The 25,523-nt window shown below is 41.0% G+C and overlaps 1 protein-coding gene across 2 annotated transcripts in view; it reads left to right on the top strand.

The window, feature by feature from the left end:
* Window positions 1–25,299, top strand: part of sema3gb (sema domain, immunoglobulin domain (Ig), short basic domain, secreted, (semaphorin) 3Gb) — a 48,485-nt gene extending 23,186 nt beyond the window's left edge. For both annotated transcript variants that reach the window (XM_080445845.1, XM_080445844.1), the window contains exons 3-18: window positions 11,471–11,631; window positions 12,719–12,781; window positions 13,130–13,249; window positions 13,482–13,575; window positions 13,763–13,882; window positions 14,335–14,480; window positions 16,691–16,805; window positions 16,959–17,028; window positions 17,136–17,280; window positions 17,807–18,029; window positions 18,673–18,761; window positions 18,863–18,904; window positions 19,587–19,744; window positions 20,167–20,234; window positions 21,470–21,594; window positions 21,736–25,299. In XM_080445845.1, the coding sequence (XP_080301971.1) occupies window positions 11,471–11,631; window positions 12,719–12,781; window positions 13,130–13,249; window positions 13,482–13,575; window positions 13,763–13,882; window positions 14,335–14,480; window positions 16,691–16,805; window positions 16,959–17,028; window positions 17,136–17,280; window positions 17,807–18,029; window positions 18,673–18,761; window positions 18,863–18,904; window positions 19,587–19,744; window positions 20,167–20,234; window positions 21,470–21,594; window positions 21,736–22,140 (2,144 nt within the window). In that variant the 3' untranslated portion in view covers window positions 22,141–25,299. The remainder of the gene's footprint in view (window positions 1–11,470; window positions 11,632–12,718; window positions 12,782–13,129; window positions 13,250–13,481; window positions 13,576–13,762; window positions 13,883–14,334; window positions 14,481–16,690; window positions 16,806–16,958; window positions 17,029–17,135; window positions 17,281–17,806; window positions 18,030–18,672; window positions 18,762–18,862; window positions 18,905–19,586; window positions 19,745–20,166; window positions 20,235–21,469; window positions 21,595–21,735) is intronic.
* Window positions 25,300–25,523: the final 224 nt, after the last annotated feature.

The following is a 25,523-nucleotide window of genomic DNA, read 5'->3' as shown; positions in this document are numbered from 1 at the left end:
GTAGTTCTACGGGCCGTTAAATCCAACGGTAAAGCGCCGATCCCGTAGCCTACGGGCTGTGGTGCTTTTTCCTTTTTTTCGATTTTTTTTTTTTTTCAATTTTCTAGTACGGCACATTTCATTGTAACACCACCGGAAACAGAATTATTTGGGATCCGGTTTTGACGATCACGCCGGCTCCCATTCTAAAGCGCACACTGAAACTCAATTCTCTTCCTGTAGTTTTTTCTCCTCGCTGATCACTGTTTAACCTAAACCGTTCTAACTACAACATGGATGCCCCGTTTGACACGTTATTTGGACTGGTACACGCAGGGAGATGTCGCCGATGTAAACAGACCGTGTACGGCTCAATCTTAAGGATTTTAACAAGATCTATGGCGACGTGAAAAAAACAAAAAACAACAATAAAACGTTGGCACTGGTGAGTACATTATGAGATTAACCTCTGGCGGTCAATGTGTTAAGTATACCTGGTTCTCACCTTAGCACCTCCCACCTGAACCAGTCCCTCCGCCTCCTGTCCTAGTCCCTCCTCCTCCTCATGCCCACACCTGTTGTGTTATGATAATGAGGGGGAGGGTATATTTCTACTGCATCATTAAAGCGCTGTTTTTCTAATGGCACGTTTGACCCTCAAGGTTTCAGCCTCCAGGAAGAAACTCAAAATAGTCAGAGAAGACATAAAACACCATAAACAGGGGTGCACATAACTTTTTTGGTCTAGTTCTCAGAAGAGCACCTGGAGATGTTACTTGGTGTGCACAAAATAAATGTTAAATAAAAGGTCCGGTGCCCCCCGGCGCTGTTTTGTCAACGGCTTTGTCAACGGGGAGGGTGGGGGGTGCTGCCGTTTTTTTTTTCCTCGCCGTTTGGTGCCCTCCCCAAGGTTGGTGCCCTGTGCTGCGCTGCTTTTATTCGCCAGATTGGGACGTTCACGGCATATTTTGCACCATCACGGTGCGTTCATCATCGGTGACGAGTGCCTGCAACACAGCCAGCAGCTTGCTGCTTGCGAGTCGCGCGACTGACTGTGTCAGGATTCGAGGCCACTCACACAATCACGTGCACTGCAGCATGCGTCCCCTCCACCTCCGCCTCCTCCCCATGGGTGTGTATTGTGTATGGGCGTGCATCACCGTGCATGTGTGAGTGTGGCTTCTGGAAGTAAATTCCTAGCCTCGATCTCCAGGCTTTTATTTTTCAGTTTTGCTAAAAAATAAAAGCTTGGAAATTCCTATCCCAGCTGTTGGTACGCAAAAGCGCCTCGGCGTCGTCTGATGTGCCGCGCAGAATTTATTTTGGCGACGCATGCGCACCTACGCACCAGTTATGTGCACCCCTGACCATAAAAACACCACCAGGGGGCATAATGAAGTTCTATCAACCTCATAGACACATGAAAGACAGAAAAAGTGCAAAACCATGGCACCACCTCTTTAACATAATTGATGATGGAGATAATATCTCCATTTTAGAGGCAATCCTTAAGTTACACATTTTCAGTGAGGTGCTTTTTGAGAGTGAGTATGTTGAGACTTGTTCAGAGGGTGCTGAATGTCCACAGTCTCCATCCCTCATCAGTCTTCCATGAGCCAAGTTCAACGTTGTAAAAGGATCTGAGAACCCACTCCCTAATATGGAAAAAAAAGAAATCACAAGAAAATGTAAATACCAAAACAGTGACGTACTGTAGTGCTGAGACAGGGGCTGTGTGCTTTGGGCCATCCAGTGCATGCCGACCAGGGCAAGTCACTGTTGGCATCCTGTTTTGACCGTGGAGACTGCAGTCAAGGTCAATCTCCACTGTGGTGTCCATCCTGTACAGTCACACACCCAGCTCATCCTCCTGTTCCTTTCAACAGCACCTCACACTTCCTGCATGGGTATATGATTTCCCAGAAACCCTTGGTACAATACACGTCCCCAGAAACAAACAGTCAAATTTGTCATCAGCTCTTTAGACTGTACTACAGCAATTCCCAACAGATGACACTGGGTACTCTCCTCTGAAGCCTAATTTATAGTTTGTTGCTCAACAGCATAATTGAGAATGTGTAATTTTTGGCGAGCATTGTTGCCGCACAACAGAGTAGCCTATGAATTAGGTTCAAGCCTCGTCTCTATCTCAGTTGAGGGGGATTATACATTCAGTTGTAATGGGCACTGCTGACAAAAGAGAGTTCCAAGTGGAAAGAGTGACCATACTTGGTGCCTTACTAAAAAATCCTGCTACAGAGCTGTTAGTGTTTGGCCCAGGCATGTCTCACACACACACACACACACACACACACACACACACACACACACACACACACACACACACACACACACACACACACACACACACACACACACGCGCGCGCGCGCGCACGCACACGCACACACGCGCGCAAAGATACACATGCCAATTGGCAAACAAAATACATACATACCTAATACATTACTCTGAAGTAATAAAACATATTTACACACTCCCTAATTCTATCCTCACATAAAACAGTGATACTGAACAGAATACATTCTTTTTTGAATGATTATGAATACTGTTGTTATGGTGTTAAAAATTACCCATTACCTCACATACAGTAATGGCTTTTCTTCCTGCATTGGTATTTCAACTGTTTTAAGGCTAGCATTTAAGTGCTGTACTGTACCACATACAGTACTGTAATAGAACAGATGCTGTTAGACATAGAATTGGGGCTGAGAATTGGTCGAAAACAATTGAAAGTGGACAACGATCTTGCATCATATAGAGATGTATTAAAGGAGATGCAGACTTTTTTACTTTTTTGAAGATTTATTGTCTCCGCCAGGCCGAAGGCCGTGGCCGGAGACATTTTCAGATTTCTCATATTGCATTCTAATTGGCTATGATTGCCTTCCAAACTTTGCTGGGACGGATCCATTTGCATGAAATGCCACAAGCACCACTGGACCGATCAGTGAGAAACTTTGAACACACACTCCCAGTAGGCCAAGGAAGAAGCTCCACCCCAACTTTTTCAAATCATGGTACTTCCCTGTCATCTATGGTGCTTCCCTGTCATCTACAGTATGGTGCTTCCTATGGTGCTTCCCTGTCTTCTATGGTGCTTCCTATGGTGCTTCCCTGTCTTCTATGGTGCTTCCTATGGTGCTTCCCTGTCTTCTACAGTGCTCTATGGTGCTTCCCTGTCTTCTATGGTGCTTCCTATGGTGCTTCCCTGTCTTCTCTGGTGCCTCCTATGGTGCTTCCCTGTCTTCTATGGTGCTCCCTATGGTGCTTCCCTTTCTTTTATGGCGCTTCCTATGGTGCTTCCCTGTCATATGGTGCGTCCTATGGTGCTTCCCTGTCTTCTATGGTGCTTCCTATGGTGCTTCCCTGGTTCCTATGGTGCCTCCCTGTCAAGCACCATAGATGACAGGGAAGCACCATAGGAAGCACCATAGAAGAAAGGGATGCACCATAGTAAGCACCATAGATGACAGGGAAGCACCATGCAGTTCTTAAGATGCACTTCCCACACGCTCACTCACACGGACGCACACACATAGAGATTTTGTGAATTTGGATGGTATTTCATTATATTTCACTCTATTTTGCTGTTAATTATAACATCCCCCACTCAATTCTGAGACTAACAATAATCTAACCCCTCCCCCCTTTCTGCCCCTCTAGTGAGAATGCGAGGCAATCTTGGTTGGTTCAAACCACTTTGCTCCAGTTGAGTGTAGATAGCGGGGCTTTTAGACTGAAGAGCTGCTTTATCAGATAGTATAGTATAGTGGAGAGAGACAGGACAGAGTGGGTATGACATGACACAGAAGATACAGATTGGAACCCGTTCTTTGTGATTAGGCCTGTGCTGGTGTGGCTGTATCACCAGGACAGCCCATCCTGTCTCTTTGTGCTGATTGAAGTTGCAACGGTCAGTGTCTGGACTACACAAGGCTTGACCTGTGCTGTGTCCCAATTCCATACTATTTACTAATACTATAATGGTGTACTCTTCTTTATAGTACAATATTTTGGCAGTTAGTGAGCAAGAAATTAACCTATTACCATTTTATACAAACAGGAAATAACACGTGAACATTTCATTGAGCTGCCATATTTCAAATTGGTGGTTAAATTGTATGAGAGGCTCTCCCCATTTTGCTACGTATTGCATTGTGGGCCAATTTTGCCCATCAACCCCACATTTAAAAATACTGCACTTAGGCTCTTATGTACCCGACAGCGCATTGCAGGTTCGAGTCCCATTCCCAACGATCTTTGCTGTATGTCTCTCCCCCTGTTTCCTGTCCATCTCCACTACACTATAAATAAAGGCAGAAAAGCCCCCAATTTTTAAAGAAATTAATAAAAAATAAATGCTGCAATTTAAATATATATACGATAGTGATACAGGCATTTCTAAGTGTACTAAATGTTGTTGTTTTTCCAATGTTCAAAACTAGTAGAACTGGGACAGGGAGCTGGAAAGTGTTACTTCACAACCCCAGACTGTATTCTAATCAGTGGCGGAAAGTAACTAAGTAAATTTACTAAGTACTGTACTTAAGTAAAATGTTTAGGTATTTTTTACTTTCTTCAGTGTTTACAATTTTCAATACTTTTACTTCTACTCCACTACATCTCATTGGCAAATATTGTACTTTTACTCCACTACAATTATTTGAAAACTTTAGTTACTAGTTACTTTGTAAATTTTGATTATTATTACAAAACATACAGTACATTACCCACTTCAGCCCTGGGCCTATATACATTTTATATAGGCCTATAAAGCTAAATAAAAGCTTATACAAGCTCACAATGCCGATGCGACGCATTGTGAGCTTGTAGATCTGCTATTTTCAAAAGATCTTTATGCATTTTGAACTTGTGAAATGGGACATTCTGGATAATGAGTACTTTTTACTTTTGGTACTTTAAGTACATTTTGATGCCAATACTTTTGTACTTTTACTCAAGTAAGTTTTGAATACCGAACAGACTATTTCTTCAATAGGGGTATTGATACTTGCGAGTACTTCTTCCTCCACTGGTTCTAATCCCCAAAGCCATATGGAGGTCCAGGCTCAGGGAGCTGTTTGTTATAGAGATGCAGTATTTAGCATTCACCTAGGCACACATAGGACTTCAACTCTGGTCCCACGGTCACTTTGCACATTATAAATAGTGCCACCCTGTCCACAGCTCATTCTTTGTATGACCCCTGTTCATTGATCACTAGGAATTGGAATGGTAAAACAACTTGTACATCAAAAATGTGTTTTTAATCATTTTCATCATTGATCAATTGCTAACAATGACGTCTGACTCGCAGCAGCTTCCCTTCTTGTGCCGTTTGTCTCATTATAAGGACCTACTGTCTCAGTGTGTCTCAGTAACATCACTATGAGGCAGAGATTCTGATTTCTTCTTAGAATTAAAATACATTCAAAAAATTACAGGAACTGAAAGAGGTTCACCTAGTTTGGTCCCTACACAATCTGGAGTGTTCAATAGAGACCCTAGGGTAAGTGTTTGTTCAGTAACAGGAGTCTCCATGTCTCTCCAGCTCTTTATAACAGAAAATGCATGTTCAGGTCGGGATACCATTTTTATCCAATCTGGATAGAGATTGGAACTTTGGAACTGGAACTCCATGTATTTTCTGTTTATTAAAGAGCTGGAGAGACAGGGAGACGCCTGTTACTGAACAAACACGCTATGACAATGATTACTATCAGAATATAGTGCTTTAACCTTCTAACAACTAACGTTTTGTTTTAACCAAAAGATATCACTTACCCTATCTTTAACACTCTGGATTATACTGTGTAGGTGATATACTATATTCCTGTGGGACAAGGATTGATTGACAAGGATTGATCTTACTCCAGATTGTATGGACCAAACTAGGTGAACCTCTTTCAGTTCCTGTAATTTTTGGGCGGTGAAACCGCCCCTATAAGTGAGATTTGGAAAAATGTACAAATATCTTGGGCAGTGAAACCGGCCCTGAAATTGAGGTTTGGAAATTTGTACAATTATCCTGCGCTGTGATTGGCCAATCACAATCTATTCAGGACTGTGATTGGCCAGTGTCACATGACACATGTGCATAGCCCTATATAAGCAACCATAACTTGAAAAAAACCATGAATTGGTTTCTTTCAATTTATGGTTTTGTCCATCATAAAGAGTGTTTCAATAAATGTATTTATAGTTATTTAGTTATATAGTTATTTATTTTTTGTACATCATTGGTTGACTCCATTCAGTATTGTGGTTAGCTAGGAAGACACCGCCCACTTCACACAGGGTGTGATTTTTTGACTGTATTTTACTTTCATGAATGAAAGTATCCCTTTCCCTCTGTCCTAATACAGCAAAGACTGCTGATGAAAGAGGACTCACCTTCAGTGAGAGTTATATGGAAATCAAGGGTCATGCCACTCTATCATCTTCTGATAGGAAATGTTTGCTTTATTTAACAGATTTTCCCACTCATTAGAACTGCTCATTTATTCACCAGGATGTAACAATAAAGTAATCTACCAATGACATTGCAGAGTTTTGCCAAGAGAACAGGCATTCAACTGAGGCTGTTGTAATCGCTGTCACCGAACTCAATACAGAATCTGGAAACCCCCTCAATTACTGCACACTTCTCCAAATCACACGGTGTTGGAAATTCTAAGCTATAAAAGCCCTCCAGGCATCTTATCACAAACTCTAAGACCAATAATAAAATGTACCAACCACAGCCCCTAAGTGGACTATTTTTTAAAGCTTTACTTAATCAGCAAAAATCAACTGAGCTTCATGCTCACATGAGAGAAAGAAATGCTCATCAACTCACAATTCAGATCTTATAACCACACCTACAGGGTTCATTTTGAGGTGAAGCAAACTAGATATTAGATAACTGGGTGAATAATTGACTAGGGAAATAATTGAAGGCTTCACTGAAAGCAAGGCTGTCTTGTGGCTGTAGGACCGTAGCCGCCACCCCCACAGAGCTCAGGAATAGCCAGGAATGGCAAATTTTGCTATGGCTTTCCAGGCCAGCAGGTGATCACCCCGTCCTACCCCTGGCCCAGAGGTGGTTGATTTTCAGGATAAAGCCACTTGGAATGGGATGAGGGAAAGGTCCTGAGAATAGAACCCCCGCCCGCACACGCACAGAGCCGACGGTATGCCAGGCGCTTGGCTGAGCAGTGACGTCTGGGATTCTGCAGATTATTTGTGGATCTCTCACGCAGCTGCACCGAAGACACACAGGCGGCCACACGTCGCCACCTAGTTAGAGGCCCAGATCACAGCAGCCCTTGCACAGGACACACACACACAGAGACAGACACACACACAAACACATATGTTTGACACATAGCTATTCATAAGAATAGCTGTGTCAAACACATGGGTACACATGTTCACGCATGAGCAAAGCTATTCATTTAAGATATTAGCAGACAAAGATGTGTGCATAACCACTACATAGAATGTAAGCTCACAAACGTAAATATAGTTCTCTCTCTCAAAGCTGTCATTAAGTCATACCCATGTCTGGGAAACGAATATTGAAAATGTAAATGGCAGCCCATAAGATGAATCCAAGATTGGACATATAGCTAAGGAGCTGGAGGTAGAATAGCTTGATATACTTTGAATACTACCAGGAGGTCTTTATATAAGATATTTTAATAATGTTTCATTTACTTTCTTGAAAGGCTTTAGTCAAAGGTACAGGCCTTGCATGATGACCATGGTCCATGTCTGTGGTTATAATTACAGCAAAGACAGCCACGAAAAGTCAAACAAATTCTGCTTGTTGAGCATTGCTAAAACTGGTTCCCAGAACTCAGCTTTGGTTCATTGTAGCTGATTCCTAGATCAGGGGTGGGCAACCCCTGATCTAGGGTTAACTTAATGCATTATCTGCTTCAAATAACTTTACTGACATTGTCTACAAGTAGACCCGAGGGTCTAACTTTCCCAGAGTGTACAGGGAGACTTTCAGCCATTGCAGATGTGCTAGTTCTTGTATTAACATAAATAAAAAAGATAAACAAAAGAAAAATAACACAATATTAAACAAAATTGAAAACAATAAGATCAAAAACATGATCAAGAACAAATTAAAAGGAGGCAATACAAGAAAATAGCAAGAACAAAACAAAAATAAGATGGAATAATTAAATAATATCCGGTTTGTAGCTTTCAAATGGATTTCAACTCACTCCATGCCAATGTGGACAACGACCCTCCAGGTAATGCACTTTGCAAGCACAAATCAATGTTGAAAAGTCAGTCTGAAAAACCCAGTTGTGCATAAATTGTTTTAAACATTCTGAGACAGTAACACTTGCATCATATCAAGTGGATTGGAACAGTACATACTGTATGCTAAAAAACAGTAAATGAAGGTTAGTTTGACAGACCCTGCTAGTCACAGGCGAAGCATTGTCTCAGATGGAGATGATTAAACTTTGTGAGGATGTCAGACTGAAACCTTTTCTGAGGCAAGGAATCATTGCGTTCTGGAAAACTGTGCCAATGGAAAAAATATCCCATTATCAAACAGGCTGCCCTCAAGCTACTGTCAATGTTTGGGTCAACTTAAACAGTATTTTCTACCCTTAAAGACGTGAAATGTAAACACGGATCGGTTTTTACTAGCCACAACTGAATATAAACCAGATTGTTGAAGGCAAGGAATGTCAAAAGTTCCACTGACTTAAACTGTCATTGCAAGGTCTTATAAATAGTTTTTTCATAATGTGGAAAAGGTTTTAAGAGAAAGTTTGTCACAAGAAAACGTTATCATTGCAAGGTCAATTTATTCACTGTGTGTGTGTGTGTGTGTGTGTGTGTGTGTGTGTGTGTGTGTGTGTGTGTGTGTGTGTGTGTGTGTGTGTGTGTGTGTGTGTGTGTGTGTGTGTGTGTGTGTGTGTGTGTGTGTGTGTGTGTGTGTGTGTGTGTGTGTGTGTGTGTGTGCGAGCGAGCGAGCGAGAGAGAGAGGGTGTTGTGGAATGGATATGTCAGGATATAAGGAAAAACGATTGTCATGGTGCAAGAAAGAAGATGTTATCCTTTCAATTGGCAGTTGACCTTGTCAGGCCACGCCCATTTCAGTTTTTTGGAACGTCTCCAAGGGGGGGCCTTGTGGGGTGACATCAGACTTGGCTCAGAGTCACAAACTTGACCCCCGGGGCCACAGCCATTTCCATTTTTCTATGCATGATAGCAATGCTACTCTACACTTTTTACTCTTTTGTTCTTATTCTGCCTTCTAGTAAAGCCACACCCCATTCAGTCCCTTTGGTTCAGCAGGTACAACTCATTATGTTTAAAATTTGCGTCAGTCCAGGTTGGCATTTTGAAGGGCACACAGCTGTGCCTCATGACATCAAAGTGACACTGGCATGAGACTAATGCCATTCATTTATAGATTTGGTCTGTGAGGCTGCTAACCCCCACCACGCCCCACCGCCCCATTCCCTCTGGCCAGTGCCAGGCTAGCGCTCTATGCAATACAGTCAGAGGGCAGCATTGTCATCACGTCCTCCTAACTCTGAGATTTATAGCAAAAGTCAACGAGGTTTGCTCTCCTAACCACCCCAACGCCTGACCCCCACCCCCTTACATGCCACCAGTAAGACAAATGTGACAAATGTCCCATACTAGGGTAAGCGTATCAGACAGGCTTTCCTTTTTGTTCCTGCTTTATTATCTACTTAATCCCTATTTTAAAAAATGTTCAAAGATTTTCAAGTTTATATTAAAAATGTTTTCCTTCTGAAAATAGCATGTCTACAAGCTTACGTCGCATCACATTGCCACAGGGTCTTTGCGACATGTTGTGAGCTTGTAGATCTGCTATTTAGTTTTTTTGAAGAAAAAATAAAGAAAGTAATTACATTTCCGCCTATAATGACATGCCCAAAATAGGGATGCCAGGGTTAAAGGGGTTAAGGTTATAATTATACTTCGTCGTACAACCGACAAAAATAGCAGATTTCCACCTGGAAAGCGTGACGCGAGATGGGAAAGAGAGACAGGAGATGACGTGCCACACCGGTCACGAGCTGGACTCCAGCCCGTGATGTTGTCTTTGCCAACATGCTACACATGCTAACTGGCTGAGCTACCATTATGGCCCTGAAACACTGTGTGTGTGTGTGTGTGTGTGTGTGTGTGTGTGTGTGCGTGTGTGCGTGTGTGCGTGCGTGCGTGCGTGCGTGCATTTTATAGTATTTTTCTTATTGTTATATTCAATCAATATATTGCCACTAAACTACTGGCCTTTATTTGTATTGCCCTTTCAGAAATACTGTTACTAAGTGCTTCATAATTCAGAAAATGAAAAACAAAGCAAAGCAATCACATAGAGATGAAGTGACAGAGATGACAGCAGTGGCTACTACTACTACTACTTTAGAGTGCTACTACAGTAATGTCGTTTTTTTCTGTTGGACAACCTGGAAGTGACCTCTGCCATGGGACAAACATCACTTTTGCCATGGGTTCTCACTGCAGATTTCCAGTTTTTGCATTGGGTTTAGATAAATTACAAAAATGTGTTCTGCAGCAAGCAAAGGCTTATGATTTTAACATGTTTTGTTCGACACAAAATGACCTCATACAAATAATATAAGTTAAAAAACAACACATAGCTTAAAAGTTCACGGTTGAGACATTAGCGGGTGTTATTTGTTTTTGGTTGAACAAAGACCTTTTTTTCTGTATAAATAGAAAAACCTAAAACAAAAACAATAAACTACAAACTGTAACCTTCTTTACAGTTATACTGTATGTCAGTTTTACATAACTCTATGTTGACACTTTATACAGTATTTTGTGTGACACAATAAACAAAAGGGCTGCAGCTATTCCCCAGTTGATTCTGTGGATTAAATGGCCTGTAGCGCCTCCTACTGTTGGCCAAGTCATAGTACAACCAAGAACAATTATGCAGCGTACCAAACCCTGCTCTGCTCTGTTTTATTGGCATCAGTTTTTCTCTGGGGGAAAGGATTAACAGCCATGCATTTTTTTACAGGGACTTTTGAATGAAGGGTTAATTCTCCACAGGTGTGAAATTACCTCTGCAAACTTTTTAAAGTAAAACAAATATATTTAATAATGAATGTCAAAGTATGTAGTAAAACCCTCAGCATTAATTTATCGATATGTAACTGAGAGAGTGTACAACTGTACATTTGTACACTCAAGTTTCATCATACGACGACGAATAGTAAAGGTAGCCGATCTACAAGCTTGACATGTTGTGAGCTTGTTGATCAGCTATTTGTGAAAATGTTTGACAAAATTTGAAAGATTTTGACATGTTACATTTTTGTCCTTTTTTTAAAAGTATTGCTGTGGTCAAAGGTTTAACACTCAGGGATTTACACTGCAGATGTGTCATTTTGTAAACCTCTGTTTAACACAGTTATAAACGTCTTCTCATCAATGTGTGTCCTGTAGAGCTGATCGAGACACGGACAGCGCGGCCCTTCTCCTTCTCCTTTAACACCAGTGACTACCGCATCCTCCACATGGATCAGGACCAGGGGAGACTCTACCTTGGCAGCCGGGAGTACCTGGTGGCTCTGGACATGCAAAACATCAACAAAGAACCACTCATAGTAAATACAATACAATCTCCTACTCTTCACTCTCTGGAGAGGGTTTTATTTTTTATTGGAACCTTTAAGGGTACGGTCACACCGAACTTTAATTCTACTTATGCGGGCGGATTCTGCCAATGCTTTTCAATGGGAACAGAGTGATTTGTTGCCATTTGCGGATTTCTGCAAAGAAACCCATTGAAAAGCATTGGCAGAATCAGGGTGTGACCGTACCCTGACACTTGATTTTGCAACATATATAAAATAAACTTAAGTTTTAATATGTAACTTTAAAAATATATGTGATCTTTCACTGTTATATTTTTCAGAATAAAGAAATAAGACAAAAATCTAGTAAGAACAACCCACAGTAATAATGCAGTTGACCCACCTTAGTAGTTAAGTTACCACACCTAGCATCATTCTCAAACTGCTGGTAAGCAATTACAGGACTGCTACAGTTTGAGTTACAACACTGAAACACTTTGCAAACATAACCCAGTAGCCACTTGTTTTAATAGCACACCAAACAATAATATTTGTTTGGTGATGACATAATGTACAATGTAATTGCACATTGGAAGCATACAGGAAACCCAACAATTAAAATGCTAGAGTATAACAAAGAGATGTCCACAACATCTCTGAGATGAACGAGTGTAAAAAAGAATTAAGCCTGATTCTGTCTGATAGTATGCATTGCTATAGGGTTTGTTCAGAAACAGGGGTCTCCCCGTCTCAGAAAATACATTTTCATTCAATCAGGAGAGATTGGGTAAAATAGTATTTTTTTTTTGTGATTTTAGTGTTCCAGTTCCAAATTGTCTGCCTATATGTTTTTGTTTCATCACTTCCAATTTCACTTGTTTATCCTGTCTCCTGTATGAGTTCTCTCTCCTGATCTGATTAAATTGGTATCCCGACCTGAGAATGTATTTTGTGTTTACTAAAGAGCTGGAGAGACGGGGAGACCCCTGTTACTGAACAAACACTCTACACAGCAATGATTACTATGGGGATATAGAGCTATTTAACACTTATTTTAACTATAGGGAATACCATATACAGAACCTTTAAGCCTTGTTTGTGTTCTTGTGTGTTTCAGATCCATTGGCCCGCTACTGCCCAGAGGAAAGCAGAGTGCAGAATGACAGGGAAGGGTGGACAGGTCAGTCCAACCTGTACATCATCACAGAAATGATCAAACACTAATTACATTAGATATAGTACTGTGGGCCCTATCTTGCCTTACCCCTTATGCCTAAACTTATTAGGAATTTTTTACTGTTTTTAAAAACATATATAAATAGTGAAAATAGCCGATCTACATCGACGCATTGTTAGCTTGTAGATCGGCTAGTTGCTCTATTTTTAAATGTTTTTCAAAATAGAAAAAATCCGATCTACAAGCTTGATCTTGTACTGTAGATCTGCTAGTTTCTGCAAATGTTTTCCCCCATAATAGGGAAGCTAGGGTTCATGTGGTTAACCTGAATTTGATTGACTGTTTAACCAGGGAGAATGTGCCAACTTTGTCCGCCTCATTGAACCCTGGAACAGAACTCACCTGTATACCTGTGGTACTGGAGCCTACAAGCCCATCTGCACTTTCATCAACAGAGGATGGAGAGCTGAGGTGCACACACACACACACACACACACACACACACACACACACACACACACACACGCACACGCACACGCACACGCACACGCACACGCACACTCACACGCACACACTCACACGCACACACACACCATTTTCCCCTTCATATAATCAACTGTGAGTAAGTTGACTGACTGACGGTAAGATAATGGAAACACACTTACATTTCCTAATTTAACACTAAGGACTTTACTGTGTACAGGAGTATCTGTTCAGGCTCGTACCTGGCTATGCGGATTCAGGGAAAGGCAAGTGCTCCTATGACCCTCGGCAAGCGAACGCTGCCGCTCTGATCAGTGAGTAACACACACACACACACACACACACACACACACACACACACACACACACACACACACACACACACACACACACACACACATACACACACACACACACACAAACACTCTCTACATAAGCACACCCATATGTCATCCCTTTATGTGAGTTCAATACGATGTTGTCTGTCTGGATGTGTCCCAGATGGGAACCTATATGCAGGCGTCCATGTTGACTTCATGGGAACAGACCCTGCCATGTTCAGGACGCTGGGGGACAGGCCAGCCGTCCGCACCGAACAATACGACTCCAGGTGGCTCAACGGTTGGTCATACACACACACACACACTAAAGAAAGCTAAGACGTGCACATCCACACCCTGTGTTGGGCAGGTGCTGAGCGAAAAGTAACAGACTAAACAAAATGAAAAATGGCTCGCACACTGATGGGCTCCATTTAAAGAGAATGGACCTGATGAAGACCTGTTTGGGTTGAAACGTTAATTAAGTTTCTGAGCTGTTTCTCAGCTCCCAGTAGAACAACTTTATTAATGACGTTTCATCCCAAACAGGTCTTCATCACTTTTTCCCCCTCCTTTAATGACTGATGATGATTTAAATGCCAGGGTTAAAGTGGTAAATGCTCTAATATCTCAATGCTTAATGTTTTGTGTAAAGCCCTTTGAATTGCCATATTGAAATGTGCTACAAATAAACTGATCTTGCTTTACCTTGACTTACACACTCCTACCTGTGTCTGTGTATCTCATCTCCAGATCCTGTGTTTGTGAAGATCCATCAGATTCCAGACAGCTCAGAGAAGAATGACGACAAGCTGTATTTCTTCTTCAGAGAAAAGAGTTTAGACGCGGCGGGGGGCAGCACCCCAAATGTGCTGTCCAGGGTGGGCCGTGTCTGCCTGGTGAGAGAAGAATCCTGTGCTTACACTGATTTTAGTTGTGGCTCCAAATAATCTATTATTCAGGCCAAGACGGATCTCTTGCTGTTTTTGAGTGGTGCCAACCACTCCTACATTTGACCGTGTCTGTGTGTCTGTGTGTCCGTATGTGTGTCCGTATGAGCACGGCCTCTCTGTATGTTTGAGCACAGCCTCAACAGCTGCGGCTGATTGCAACACAAAGATGCAACCATACAGGTACAGGTACAGTACAGTACAGACCGTACAGTACAGTACAGTACAGACCGTACAGTACAGTACAGTACAGTACAGTACAGTACAGTACAGTACAGTACAGTACAGTACAGTACAGTACAGTACAGGTACAGGTACAGTACGGTACAGGTACAGGTACAGGTACAGGTACAGGTACAGTACAGACCGTACAGTACAGGTACAGGTACAGGTACAGGTACAGGTACAGGTACAGGTACAGGTACAGTACGTACAGTACAGTACAGTACAGTACAGTACAGTACAGTACAGTACAGTACAGTACAGTACAGTACAGTATAGTACAGACCATACAGTACGTACAGTACAGGTACAGGTAGAGGTACAGTACAGTACAGTACAGTACAGTACAGACCGCACAGTACAGTACAGTACAGTACAGACCGTACAGTACAGACAGTACAGTACAGTACAGTACAGACCGTACAGTACAGTACAGTACAGTACAGACCGTACAGTACAGACCGTACAGTACAGTACAGTACAGTACAGTACAGTACAGTACAGTACAGTACAGACCGTACAGTACTGCAGTACAGTACAGTACAGTACGTACAGTACAGTACAGACCGTACAGTACAGTACAGTACCGTACAGGTACTGGTACAGGTAGAGGTACAGTACAGTACAGGTACAGTACAGTACAGACCGTACAGTACAGTACAGTACAGTACAGTACAGTACAGTACACACACAATTTTGAGTAAAAATACTTAAAATGCGTAAAAATACTTAAAATGAGTAAAAACACTTAAATATTAGTAAAGATACTTTAAAGTTCCTAAACTGAGTAAAAATACTTAAAATGAGTAAAAATACTTAAAATGCGTAAAAATACTTAAAAGATGTTAAAATGAGTAAAAACACGTACAAATCTGTACAAACATTTTAAAGTACCTAAAATGAGTAAAAATACATTGAAGTCATCAAAGTCTGTAAAAAGTTACTAATGAAATGAACTCATGAAAGGCACCACTCTCTTCACACTGGGTGTGATTTTTTCCTTGTTGTCTAACCACTTAATCCCTATAATAATAATTTTTTATCAGTTTGCCAATCACCTGGGACGGACGTTATTTCATTCACGACATTAACCTTATTCATAAGAACACTCAAAAGTGTATATTCCACCTGCTTCACAGGAAAATAATTATATATGGTTCATACAGTACAATTTATTTAAAAAAATAAGGCACATGAAAGAATACTGTATAACACATACAGAAGAGAGTGCTGTGCGTGGGTGAGGGGCACAGAGTGGGGGTCATGGTGGGATGGTTTGGGGTAAGGGGCGGATATAATTATAGTAAACACTGTGATTAGACCAAACTTTTTACAACTGTTTACAGATACAAAATTAACCCTGGCGTCCCTATTTTGGGCAAAAACATTAAAAAAACTGATGCAATGTATCGTGAACTTGTAGATCGTCTATTTAAGCTGTTTCTTAAGTATCTTTGACAAGTATATATGACTTAAAGCGATAGTTCACCCTCCAAATGACTTGTGTTCCATCAGTTACTCACCCCACGAAGCCTTGAATTCATGGAGATGTTTTTATTTTTGTCATTTGTCAAATTGTATTCCTGATCCAATATTCTAATGTTTGATTAATTGAAGTAAATAGGAGGCCAAGGCAAAACTATATCAAAATAATATAAATTCATATATTTAGTAGTGCTCTTTTAACAAATATTGGAATATTGGATCAGGAATGCGCCAAAAACAAAAAAATCTCAATGAATTCAAGGCTTCATGGAGTAAGTAATTAATAGGGAAAAAAGTCATTTGAGGGGGGACTATCCCTTTAAGTGGTTAAACAGTAAATTGTGAATCTGTGTGGATGACATCAGCACTGATGGGCGATAGTAGGAGACAATGGAGTTGATGTTGGATGAACCTGTTGACAATGGAGTCGATGTTGTTCTCCCCTCCCCCAGAATGACGATGGTGGACAGCGGTCATTGGTCAACAAGTGGACAACTTTCTTGAAAGCACGCTTGGTGTGTTCGGTGATCGGGAGCGACGGCGTGGAGACACATTTCGATGAGCTGAGTAAGTAGCTTGTGATATGCGCTAGAAATCAATACATTTTAGCTTGCTAAAATAGGGGATACGTACACTAAGATACAAAATGCACATACCAGTACATGCACAGATTTATCTCATTGCGGCTCTAAACTCGCCCTTTTTTCAAACCACTTCCAGAGGACGTTTTCATTCAGCCAACACAAGATGAACGCAATCCTGTCGTGTATGCAGTATTTACGACTGCCGGGTAAACATGCACTTTACTTACAAAATAATTGTCATCACCAGCAGTCATCACTGTGTGTTTTCCTTGAACCTTAACTTTGACCTTGTCTTCTGTCATCATGATGACAGCTCTGTGTTCAAAGGCTCTGCTGTTTGTGTGTACTCCATGTCTGACATCCGAAATGTCTTCAACGGCCCCTTCTCTCACAAGCATGGCCACAACTATCAGTGGACGCCATACACAGGGAAAATCCCATACCCTCGCCCTGGAACGGTTAGAACAATCTCTCGTCTTTGTTTATGGACTTGCAACTTTTTTATTTTAAATAGATAAATAAATATATTTTTTATGGAAAAAGGATAAATACATTTAGAGATTTATGCCAAAATGTGGTTTATTAAAGGAGTAGTTCACCCCAACTTATTTTCGCATTCCTGAGGCAATAATTTTCAATTGACCAGCCACCCGTCATCAAATTATTGGCTTAGAAATGCAAGAAAAACTAAAACATCTCCATGAATTCAAGGCTTCATGGGGTGTGCAATTGATAGAAAATGAATATTCTTTTTGGGTGAACTGCTCCTTTAAGCTGCGAGGGTATCACTTGCCAAAAATAACTGATCTGCATGCTAACAATGCGTCACTGTGACGCATTTGTAGCTTCTAGATCAGTTCTTTTTGGCAAGCAACAACATATATACTACAGAGTATATAAATTAGTCTATACTCTGACCTGTTAAACTGTCAACAGGTCACACTCTATGTTATTACAATGTTTTGTTATGTTATGTTTGCACAGTGTCCAGGAGGAACCTTTACTCCAGGCCTCCGCTCCACCAAGGAGTTCTCCGATGAGGCGGTAAACTTTGTGAGGGCACACCCTCTGATGTACCACCCTGTTTACCCCATGCACAAGCGTCCTCTGGTGCTGCGCACTGGTGTCGACTACCGCTTCACTTCAATCGTGGTGGACCTGGTGGATGCCACCGATGGGAGATATGAGGTGCTGTTCCTGGGCACAGGTCAGTTTTAGCCGTGAATACCAGAACTGTTCAAAAATAATCTGAGAGGGGAAACTGTAGCTGTACATGGTAGTGATATACAGTGCAATCAATCAATCAATCAATCAATCAATCAATCAATCAATCAATCAATCAATCAATCAATCAATCAATCAATCAATCAATATCTTCATTTAACCACTTTAAACCTGATGTCCTTTTTGGCATTGGTCATTATATGTGAAAATGACCACTGAATCAGTACATATACCATCTATATCTAACAGCTCTACAGTTCAAGCCAATATATACTGTACTGAGTGCAGGTTAAACCTCCAATACAGTACAACATCGACTATTTCAGCCATGCGACACCATTGTACGTCAAAGTATAAAATAGGGCTAAAATAGTGGTTTAGGAAGTCACATTAAAATTACGATTGCCAACTAAGCATGGTGGTTATGGGCCATTAGCCTGATGGATAAGAGTGTCATCTAAGTTGAAAACTGCTAATAGAAACCAGAGGTTGGGAGTTCCAACCTCTGGTTTCTGCATCATTTTCGGCAGAGGAAAGGGCCTGGGGGAAGAAATGGTTCCAGTTTGAATATACTGTATATAATTTCAACGATGCTATTTTAACTTAAACAATCCTCTTCATTGCAGACCGTGGAACAGTTCAGAAAGTCATAGTTCTTCCTAAAGACACGGCCAGCATAGAGCAGCTCACGTTGGAAGAGGTGGAAGTTTTCAGGGTAATTCCAATGAAATGTTTCAGCAACAGTGTTCCATTGTCTAACATGACATGAGACTGAGTGTGTCTTTGTTATCCTCATTGTTGTTTCTGTTCTCACAGTCTCCAGTTCCTATAAAGACTATGAAGATATCATCCAAAAGGGTGAGCCTATACCTGAGCAGCTTTAAACCACTGGTTCTCAACGCCAGGTTCAGGGACCACCACGGTTCCAAGAGACTCAGAGAGTCAGAGAGTGTACAAATGGAACCAAGTGGATCCTTGGATCAATGGAACTAACATATTATATTATTTCCTATTTATCAGTATCACAATCACAATTTATTTTTCAAGGTTTTAAAGAAAAGAATGCCATGATATTAAAAAAAAGAAGGTAATATTAATGTTAATTATGAATACAATCTTAGTGTTTTGCCAATTATTTGGGGGACCCACTTGCAATATCCTCACAGCCCACCAGTGGGTCTCAGCCCACAGGTTGAGAATCGCTGCTTTAACTGATGTTTCATGAGCACACATCTGACAGATGGACACTGACATAACTTCTTGGGTTCAAATGGCTCATTGCCTGTTTTGCATGACCCCACTTCTCTCACGTCTCTGTTGTTTTGTGGGGAAAACAACCTTCCCCACAAATGTAACCACTCCCTGGCATCCCTATTTTGGCATGCCATTATAGATGAAAATGTATTAATTAATTAAAATAAAATTAATAATTTCAAAACTTGCAAAAACAGCAGATCTACAAGCGTGGCTATTTTCGCTATTCGTCGTACAGCAAAGAATATAGGGCTAATCTTTCTGTTTCCTCTGTTGTAACTTGCAGCAACAACTGTATGTATCGTCAGACAGAGGGGTCACCCAGGTCTCCCTGCATAGATGTGCCGTCTATGGAAAAGCCTGCTCAGACTGTTGTCTGGCCCGAGATCCTTACTGTGCCTGGGATGGAGAGACCTGTGCTCCATTTACGCCCTCCACCAAGAGGTGAGACCCCACACTCCAGCCCTTTGTAAATATGAATGAATGAATGAATTACTTTTATTTGTATAGCGCTTTTCCAAACATAGTTACAAAGTGCTTTACAGACATGTTAAAAACAGCAAACATCAGCAAAAAATAAGGACAAAAGAAGAAACATTTTATAAAAACATCAAAACAGCATTTGTAGTCAGCCAATAAAACAAATTAAGCAATCAGAGCTGACAAAGCACATATCCTTAGGGAAAACACTTACATAATTATACAAATACATTGTGATCATTAATCATCATTAATAACAATTAAAACACAACATTCATAATGTGATGGGAGACACAGGAATTGGCTGCCACTGTAGAATGGACACAATTCTGATATATGATAGATGAGAGAATACACTCTGACTGTCTGCATGATTTCTGTCACAGGCGGAGTAGAAGACAGGACATCAAACATGGAGACCCAATGCGACAGTGTCGAGGCTTCAATGCTAAAGGTACTGTCACATGTTACATAAGGAACATTGCTATGGCCACAGTAAAAAAGGCTCAGCCTTAGGACACCATATACTCAAGGTTTTAAGTGAAAGGATTTATTAACAACAACAACAAAACATTTGCCATCACGAGTTTGCCAAACTCTGGGAGTCTGAAGGTCTGGCCAAACATAACAAAAGGATTAAGGAAGTTTGAGCCAACCACACAATGTGCCATTGGACTTAGAGCTTCCTCCCCTGAACTATCAAAACAGTATAGAAACTAAACTAACAAACCGCCAAAACAGACCTCCATCCTCAAACAAACAAAATAAACAAAATAAGGATGAACAGAAACAAAAGCACTACAACATAGGCAGGATGTTTCGTCTGAGAGAGACCCTCTGCTCCAACCTCACGTAAAATGAGGCAGGACCACCCACTAATCACCTGATCAGGAACACGTGAGAGAAAGGGAACGAGGGAAGAGAGGGAGAAGAACACCCCACACTATTTTTCTCTTCCTTGTCTATCAAAACAGTATAAACTAAACAAACAAACAAAGCCACAAAAACAGACCTCCTTCATCGAAATAAATAAATAAAATAAGGGGCAACAGAAACAAGAGACCTCCTTCTCCTCCGGCCTCTCTTATTTAGGCTCAGGGTCACCCACTATAATCACTTGATCAGATGAACACAGGAGAGAGAGAGAGAGAAAAGAGGAGAGTCAGAAGAACACAAGAAGGGGGGAGCACGTAATATGAACTAGGGTACAGGCACACATGCACAAATGCAGGTGAGTGGCCAACACCTGTAGAGTAAAGTTCACCAAAGTTGAATTATACACATGTGATGCGAATTTGCTTTGCCACTGGAAGTTCCACCCCTTAGTATATGTTTAATTTGTGCATGTGTGACTATACCCTTAGTGTACAGATTAATATAAAGAATAACACACCTGAAGGTGCAAACCCTATACCTGCACCAACATCTCTTATTCTATGTCTCTCCATTCCTGATTAATTTACCAATCATTGACCTTGACCTTGGCCTCATTTACTTGATAAAATGGGAAGCAGGGTTGTACCTGCTGTAGGACATAAGCCTAATTCATACCTCTTCCAGGGACTGTTTCGCTCGCCGAAAATAAGCGATTTAAAAAGCTGTTTTTTGGTGAGCGACATGGTCATAGCATTACAGGCACAAAAGGCTCTTGACCACAAGGCAAATCACTACTCTCCTCCCGATTTGTAGAGAAGCGGCTCAGCGAGACGGTGCAGTTTGGTGTGGAGGGGAGCAGCGCGTTCCTCGAGTGCCAACCACGATCGCCACAAGCATCTGTCAAGTGGTTTTTCCAGAATGATGGCAAAAGGAAACTGGTGAGTGGGGTGCAAGCTGAAGTCACTATTTCATACTGGTTGACCAGTCCAGCCCGCTATCATTAATCTCCTGTTATTAAATAGGAGGTCCAGCGCTGTCCCAACAGTTGTATGAAATCTGGCAATTGCTATTTCCTCTAGCTGAACCGGGAGCAGGAAGTTCTGAAGACGGCCCATGGGATCCTACTCAAGTCTTTGAGTCAAGCAGACAGCGGGCTGTACCACTGCCTGGCCACAGAGAATAACTTCAAGCACACTATGGCCCGCGTGGCCCTCCGCGTCCTCGACAGGGAGATTGTGCACGCGCTCACCTTCCCGGACAAGCCCGCTGGCCAGGAGAAGCCTCACCACCAACTGCCGCACCACCAACCGCCTCCGCTACCGCCTGCACTACCGCCGCAGCTCTCCTCCCAGCCAGAGATACGTCTCATCAGCCAGTACTGCCAGGCCTACTGGCAGCAGTTCAACGCCAACCGGCCACCTAAACGCACCAGCCGCAGGCACGCCGAAGACACGTCCAGCCTGAACTCCTCTGACGGGCTGTAGATGCCATTCTCGTTTTGGCCCTTGCACAAGGCCCTCCTGTAGAGCCCTGAGATTCCACTGGAGCCTCTTTTACACTGATCACCAACCACAATGTACGTTCTGTTTCATTCCCTCCTGACTGCCAGTAGTCAGTAAACAAACTGCCTACTGACAGTCATCTAGGAATTCATAGAAACATAGTTACATTCGTATCTTCCGTTAGTCTGTAGAAGAGCGCACCCTTTCAGTGGACAGTTTTGGTCCAAACCTTAAAATGAGGTCACATTTTGCTTCACTAATATACAGAATTTGGAGTTGATATACAAACACATCAAATGTTTGATGATTTGATACGGTATAGCACACAGTAGGCTATGTCAGTCATAAACGTGTGCAGGACAAGACTCAAGTGGGGTGGTATAGCGGGATGGGTGGGTGGCTGAGTGGGTGTGGGGGGGGGCACAGTTAATATAAAGAGTGTACATTTTAGCACTTGAGTAACTGTCTACACTTTTTGCATGTGGTCCACTCATCTGGTTACTGTATTTTCCTCACCCCAATCACATTTTGTATATATATGTAAAATGACCAGATAAATTGCGGAATGCATTCAGTGTACTGAAAAAACATACTGCTGTTGTTGTATTATATAATGATAATCTTAGTAAAGCCTGATTTATACGTTGCTGTATGACGGAATCGTGCGCCGAGTATAAATCGTGTATACATTCTGAAAAGGGTAAAGGTACATTATCAATGAATCTTTTCAGCGTAATGTGTTCACTCACCATTCATATTCTGTTGAACATTATAAGATACAATGATCCTTCATAGGCAAACTAGTAACACATACTGTATGAGAATTGACATTTAGGCGAAGGATCACTATAACACCAGCCGTAGCAATGAGAGTCAAAGAAAAATAAGTGGATCTTTCTTTTTAAAAGCATACTGGATATTCCTATTGAATAATTATGCTGCAAGACAAAACTGCACCTGCACTTTCATGTGACACATGAATGCAAACCGTGGATGAAAAGTGAACAGGTGCAATTATTTTTGTTGCATATTAGTGTCCAATGTAAGCATTGATTAATTGAATCCTGATAATGTACTCACTGTAGATGGCTTCTTCTAGGTAGTTAAAGAAAAAAATAGGTTGATGTGAGTTGTGTTGCTTTCATCATTTTGTTTCCAACTCCTTGTTTGGACTAAACAGGTTTTCAACAGCAGCTGACCAAATGAGTTTTGGCTTCTTGTTATTGGCTGTGTAGCATGGCTCCTTGGCTAACTCAAAGCTATTTCCTTCTTGTTAAAAAAAAACGGAACACTAAATATTATTAGCTATGTTTAATGCGTGAATCTTTCCCAGAGATCATGTTTGTGCTCTTTTTCTACTTTTCGACAAATTATTTAGGACCAAACAATGTTCCTTTCTCCAGCCAAGATGTTGAGAATTTCTAAAGAAGCATGTAAATAAACGTTGTTTTTTTTGTATTACTAATATTGCAGTGAAATAAGAGAGAAAAACTGGAAGCAAGTAGGTCAGGTATCTCTGATGACATGACATTAAGTTGTAATACATGTCTTCATAACGGAGAATCATGAAGCATAGCATAGGCCACATTCAACATAGAGCTCTTTAAAAACATTTCACTGAGGGAAACCAATAAACTGAATTGGAAACCTCAACTGTCGTTAAAAAAAATACTTCACTGTAAAAATCCATAGTATTAATTTAACTCTGAGAGTGTATAAATGGAACCACACTCAGAGTGAAATCAACTCTCAGGATTTTACTGTGTACTCCTCAGATGTGAATAAAGTGATCCCACCCTCGATGACAAGCATTCAAGATGAGGTCTATGATGCTATACTCAGGAATGCGCTTGGCTGTAGTTTGTAGAAAGGAATTTTGAGTGACCTGCCCCCACAGCTATGGCTGAGGTAATGATACAACCCCTTAAAATAGTATGTGTTATTTGATACACGAGCGTTGCTTCACAGTTGCCCGTTTGGCAGCCTCACCAGAGATGCTGATGGCGACCTTTGTTCAATAACAACAATTACACTTATGTCAAAAAAGCTATTCAACACTTAATAGCCTAAGATTTGGCCAATGAATGTATCTTTTGACAAGGCACTCATACTGTAGGTCCATAGTTCTTAAGAGACAATTTCTCTGAAAATTCTATAGATACTATGTGGACATTTCTTATACTGTAGGTATACATTTTGTCAGATACAGTGCAGCTGTATTGGCCCTTTGATCTCGGCTAAATTTGGATGCACGTAAGCCCACTGCTTTCTCTCACCCACGCCATGAACTATATTTATTTTGAGACTGTATATATTTCTTTCTTTTTTTCCCCTGCACTATATGGTGGTGGGGTGTTGGGGCCAGGGTGTTGAGGGGAAGGTTATCAATCTTATTGATCAATTGGATACAGTGTTGATAGAAAAATGGCTGACTTTCAAAAGACGACATATGTGAAATCCCAATTACTTAACGTAAAATTGAGTGATGCTGACACATAAGCTACAGACTGAACATTTGCAAAAACAATCGGGCTGGACACTTTTGATTTACATAAATGGGTCAGAAACATACTGGGTTTGCCTACTGTAGATATACAGTATAAGACCTAAATTTAAATTCACCTCCCATTGCCATTTCTGTATCATTCACAACCAATAAATACTTAAACATTATATGAGCAGTTTTAAATGTGAGCAAAATATCTTACCTACTAATGGTAACAGAAAAGCCATGAAAGAATGTTCAATTTTGAATACTGCATTTAAGAGTTCGAATAACTTAACTTGATAATAATGTATTCTTTGGTTTGGTTTGTTTTCCACATGAAGATGCCCAGTGCTTAGGCAGCCAGCCAGACAATGACATGAGCCATCACAGCTAAAGCGAATTCCATTAGCACCTGAAATAAGCAGAGAATGATCCAAGGAGAAATAAATCACTGACAGACTCTTTAAATCACACAATGTAAAGGAATATTCTGTAATTAGTAATATTGGTTTCAATATTGTGGAGGGTTGAGACAGTTTGTAGTTGAGCTACATTGTATGTCGTCTATTTTCTTTATTCATAGAGTTGATGTGTTTGTGTTAGCTTCAAACATTATGGTTGTTCATAATAAATATTATTTTATTACTACAATGTTTTGGCTCTGGATTTTTTGCTATAAAGACTTTGGGAATGGGAAAGGAAATGACTAGAAATGGAATTTATGGAATTATTGAACAAAATAGTTTTTGTCAGCTAGTCTTACTGGGGTCCAAAAACATATTACAAAACACATAAAAAACTACAACATTAAATTGCATGAAGGACATGCCTCGAGGTGCCTAAGATAATTAAACAATTAACATCATGCCTTGAGTTA

This window comes from Gymnoscopelus braueri, assembly GCF_963280865.1.
Source record: "Gymnoscopelus braueri genome assembly, chromosome: 12".
Classification (NCBI taxonomy): Eukaryota; Metazoa; Chordata; class Actinopteri; order Myctophiformes; family Myctophidae; genus Gymnoscopelus; species Gymnoscopelus braueri.
This window is presented reverse-complemented; position numbering and strand designations above follow the sequence as displayed.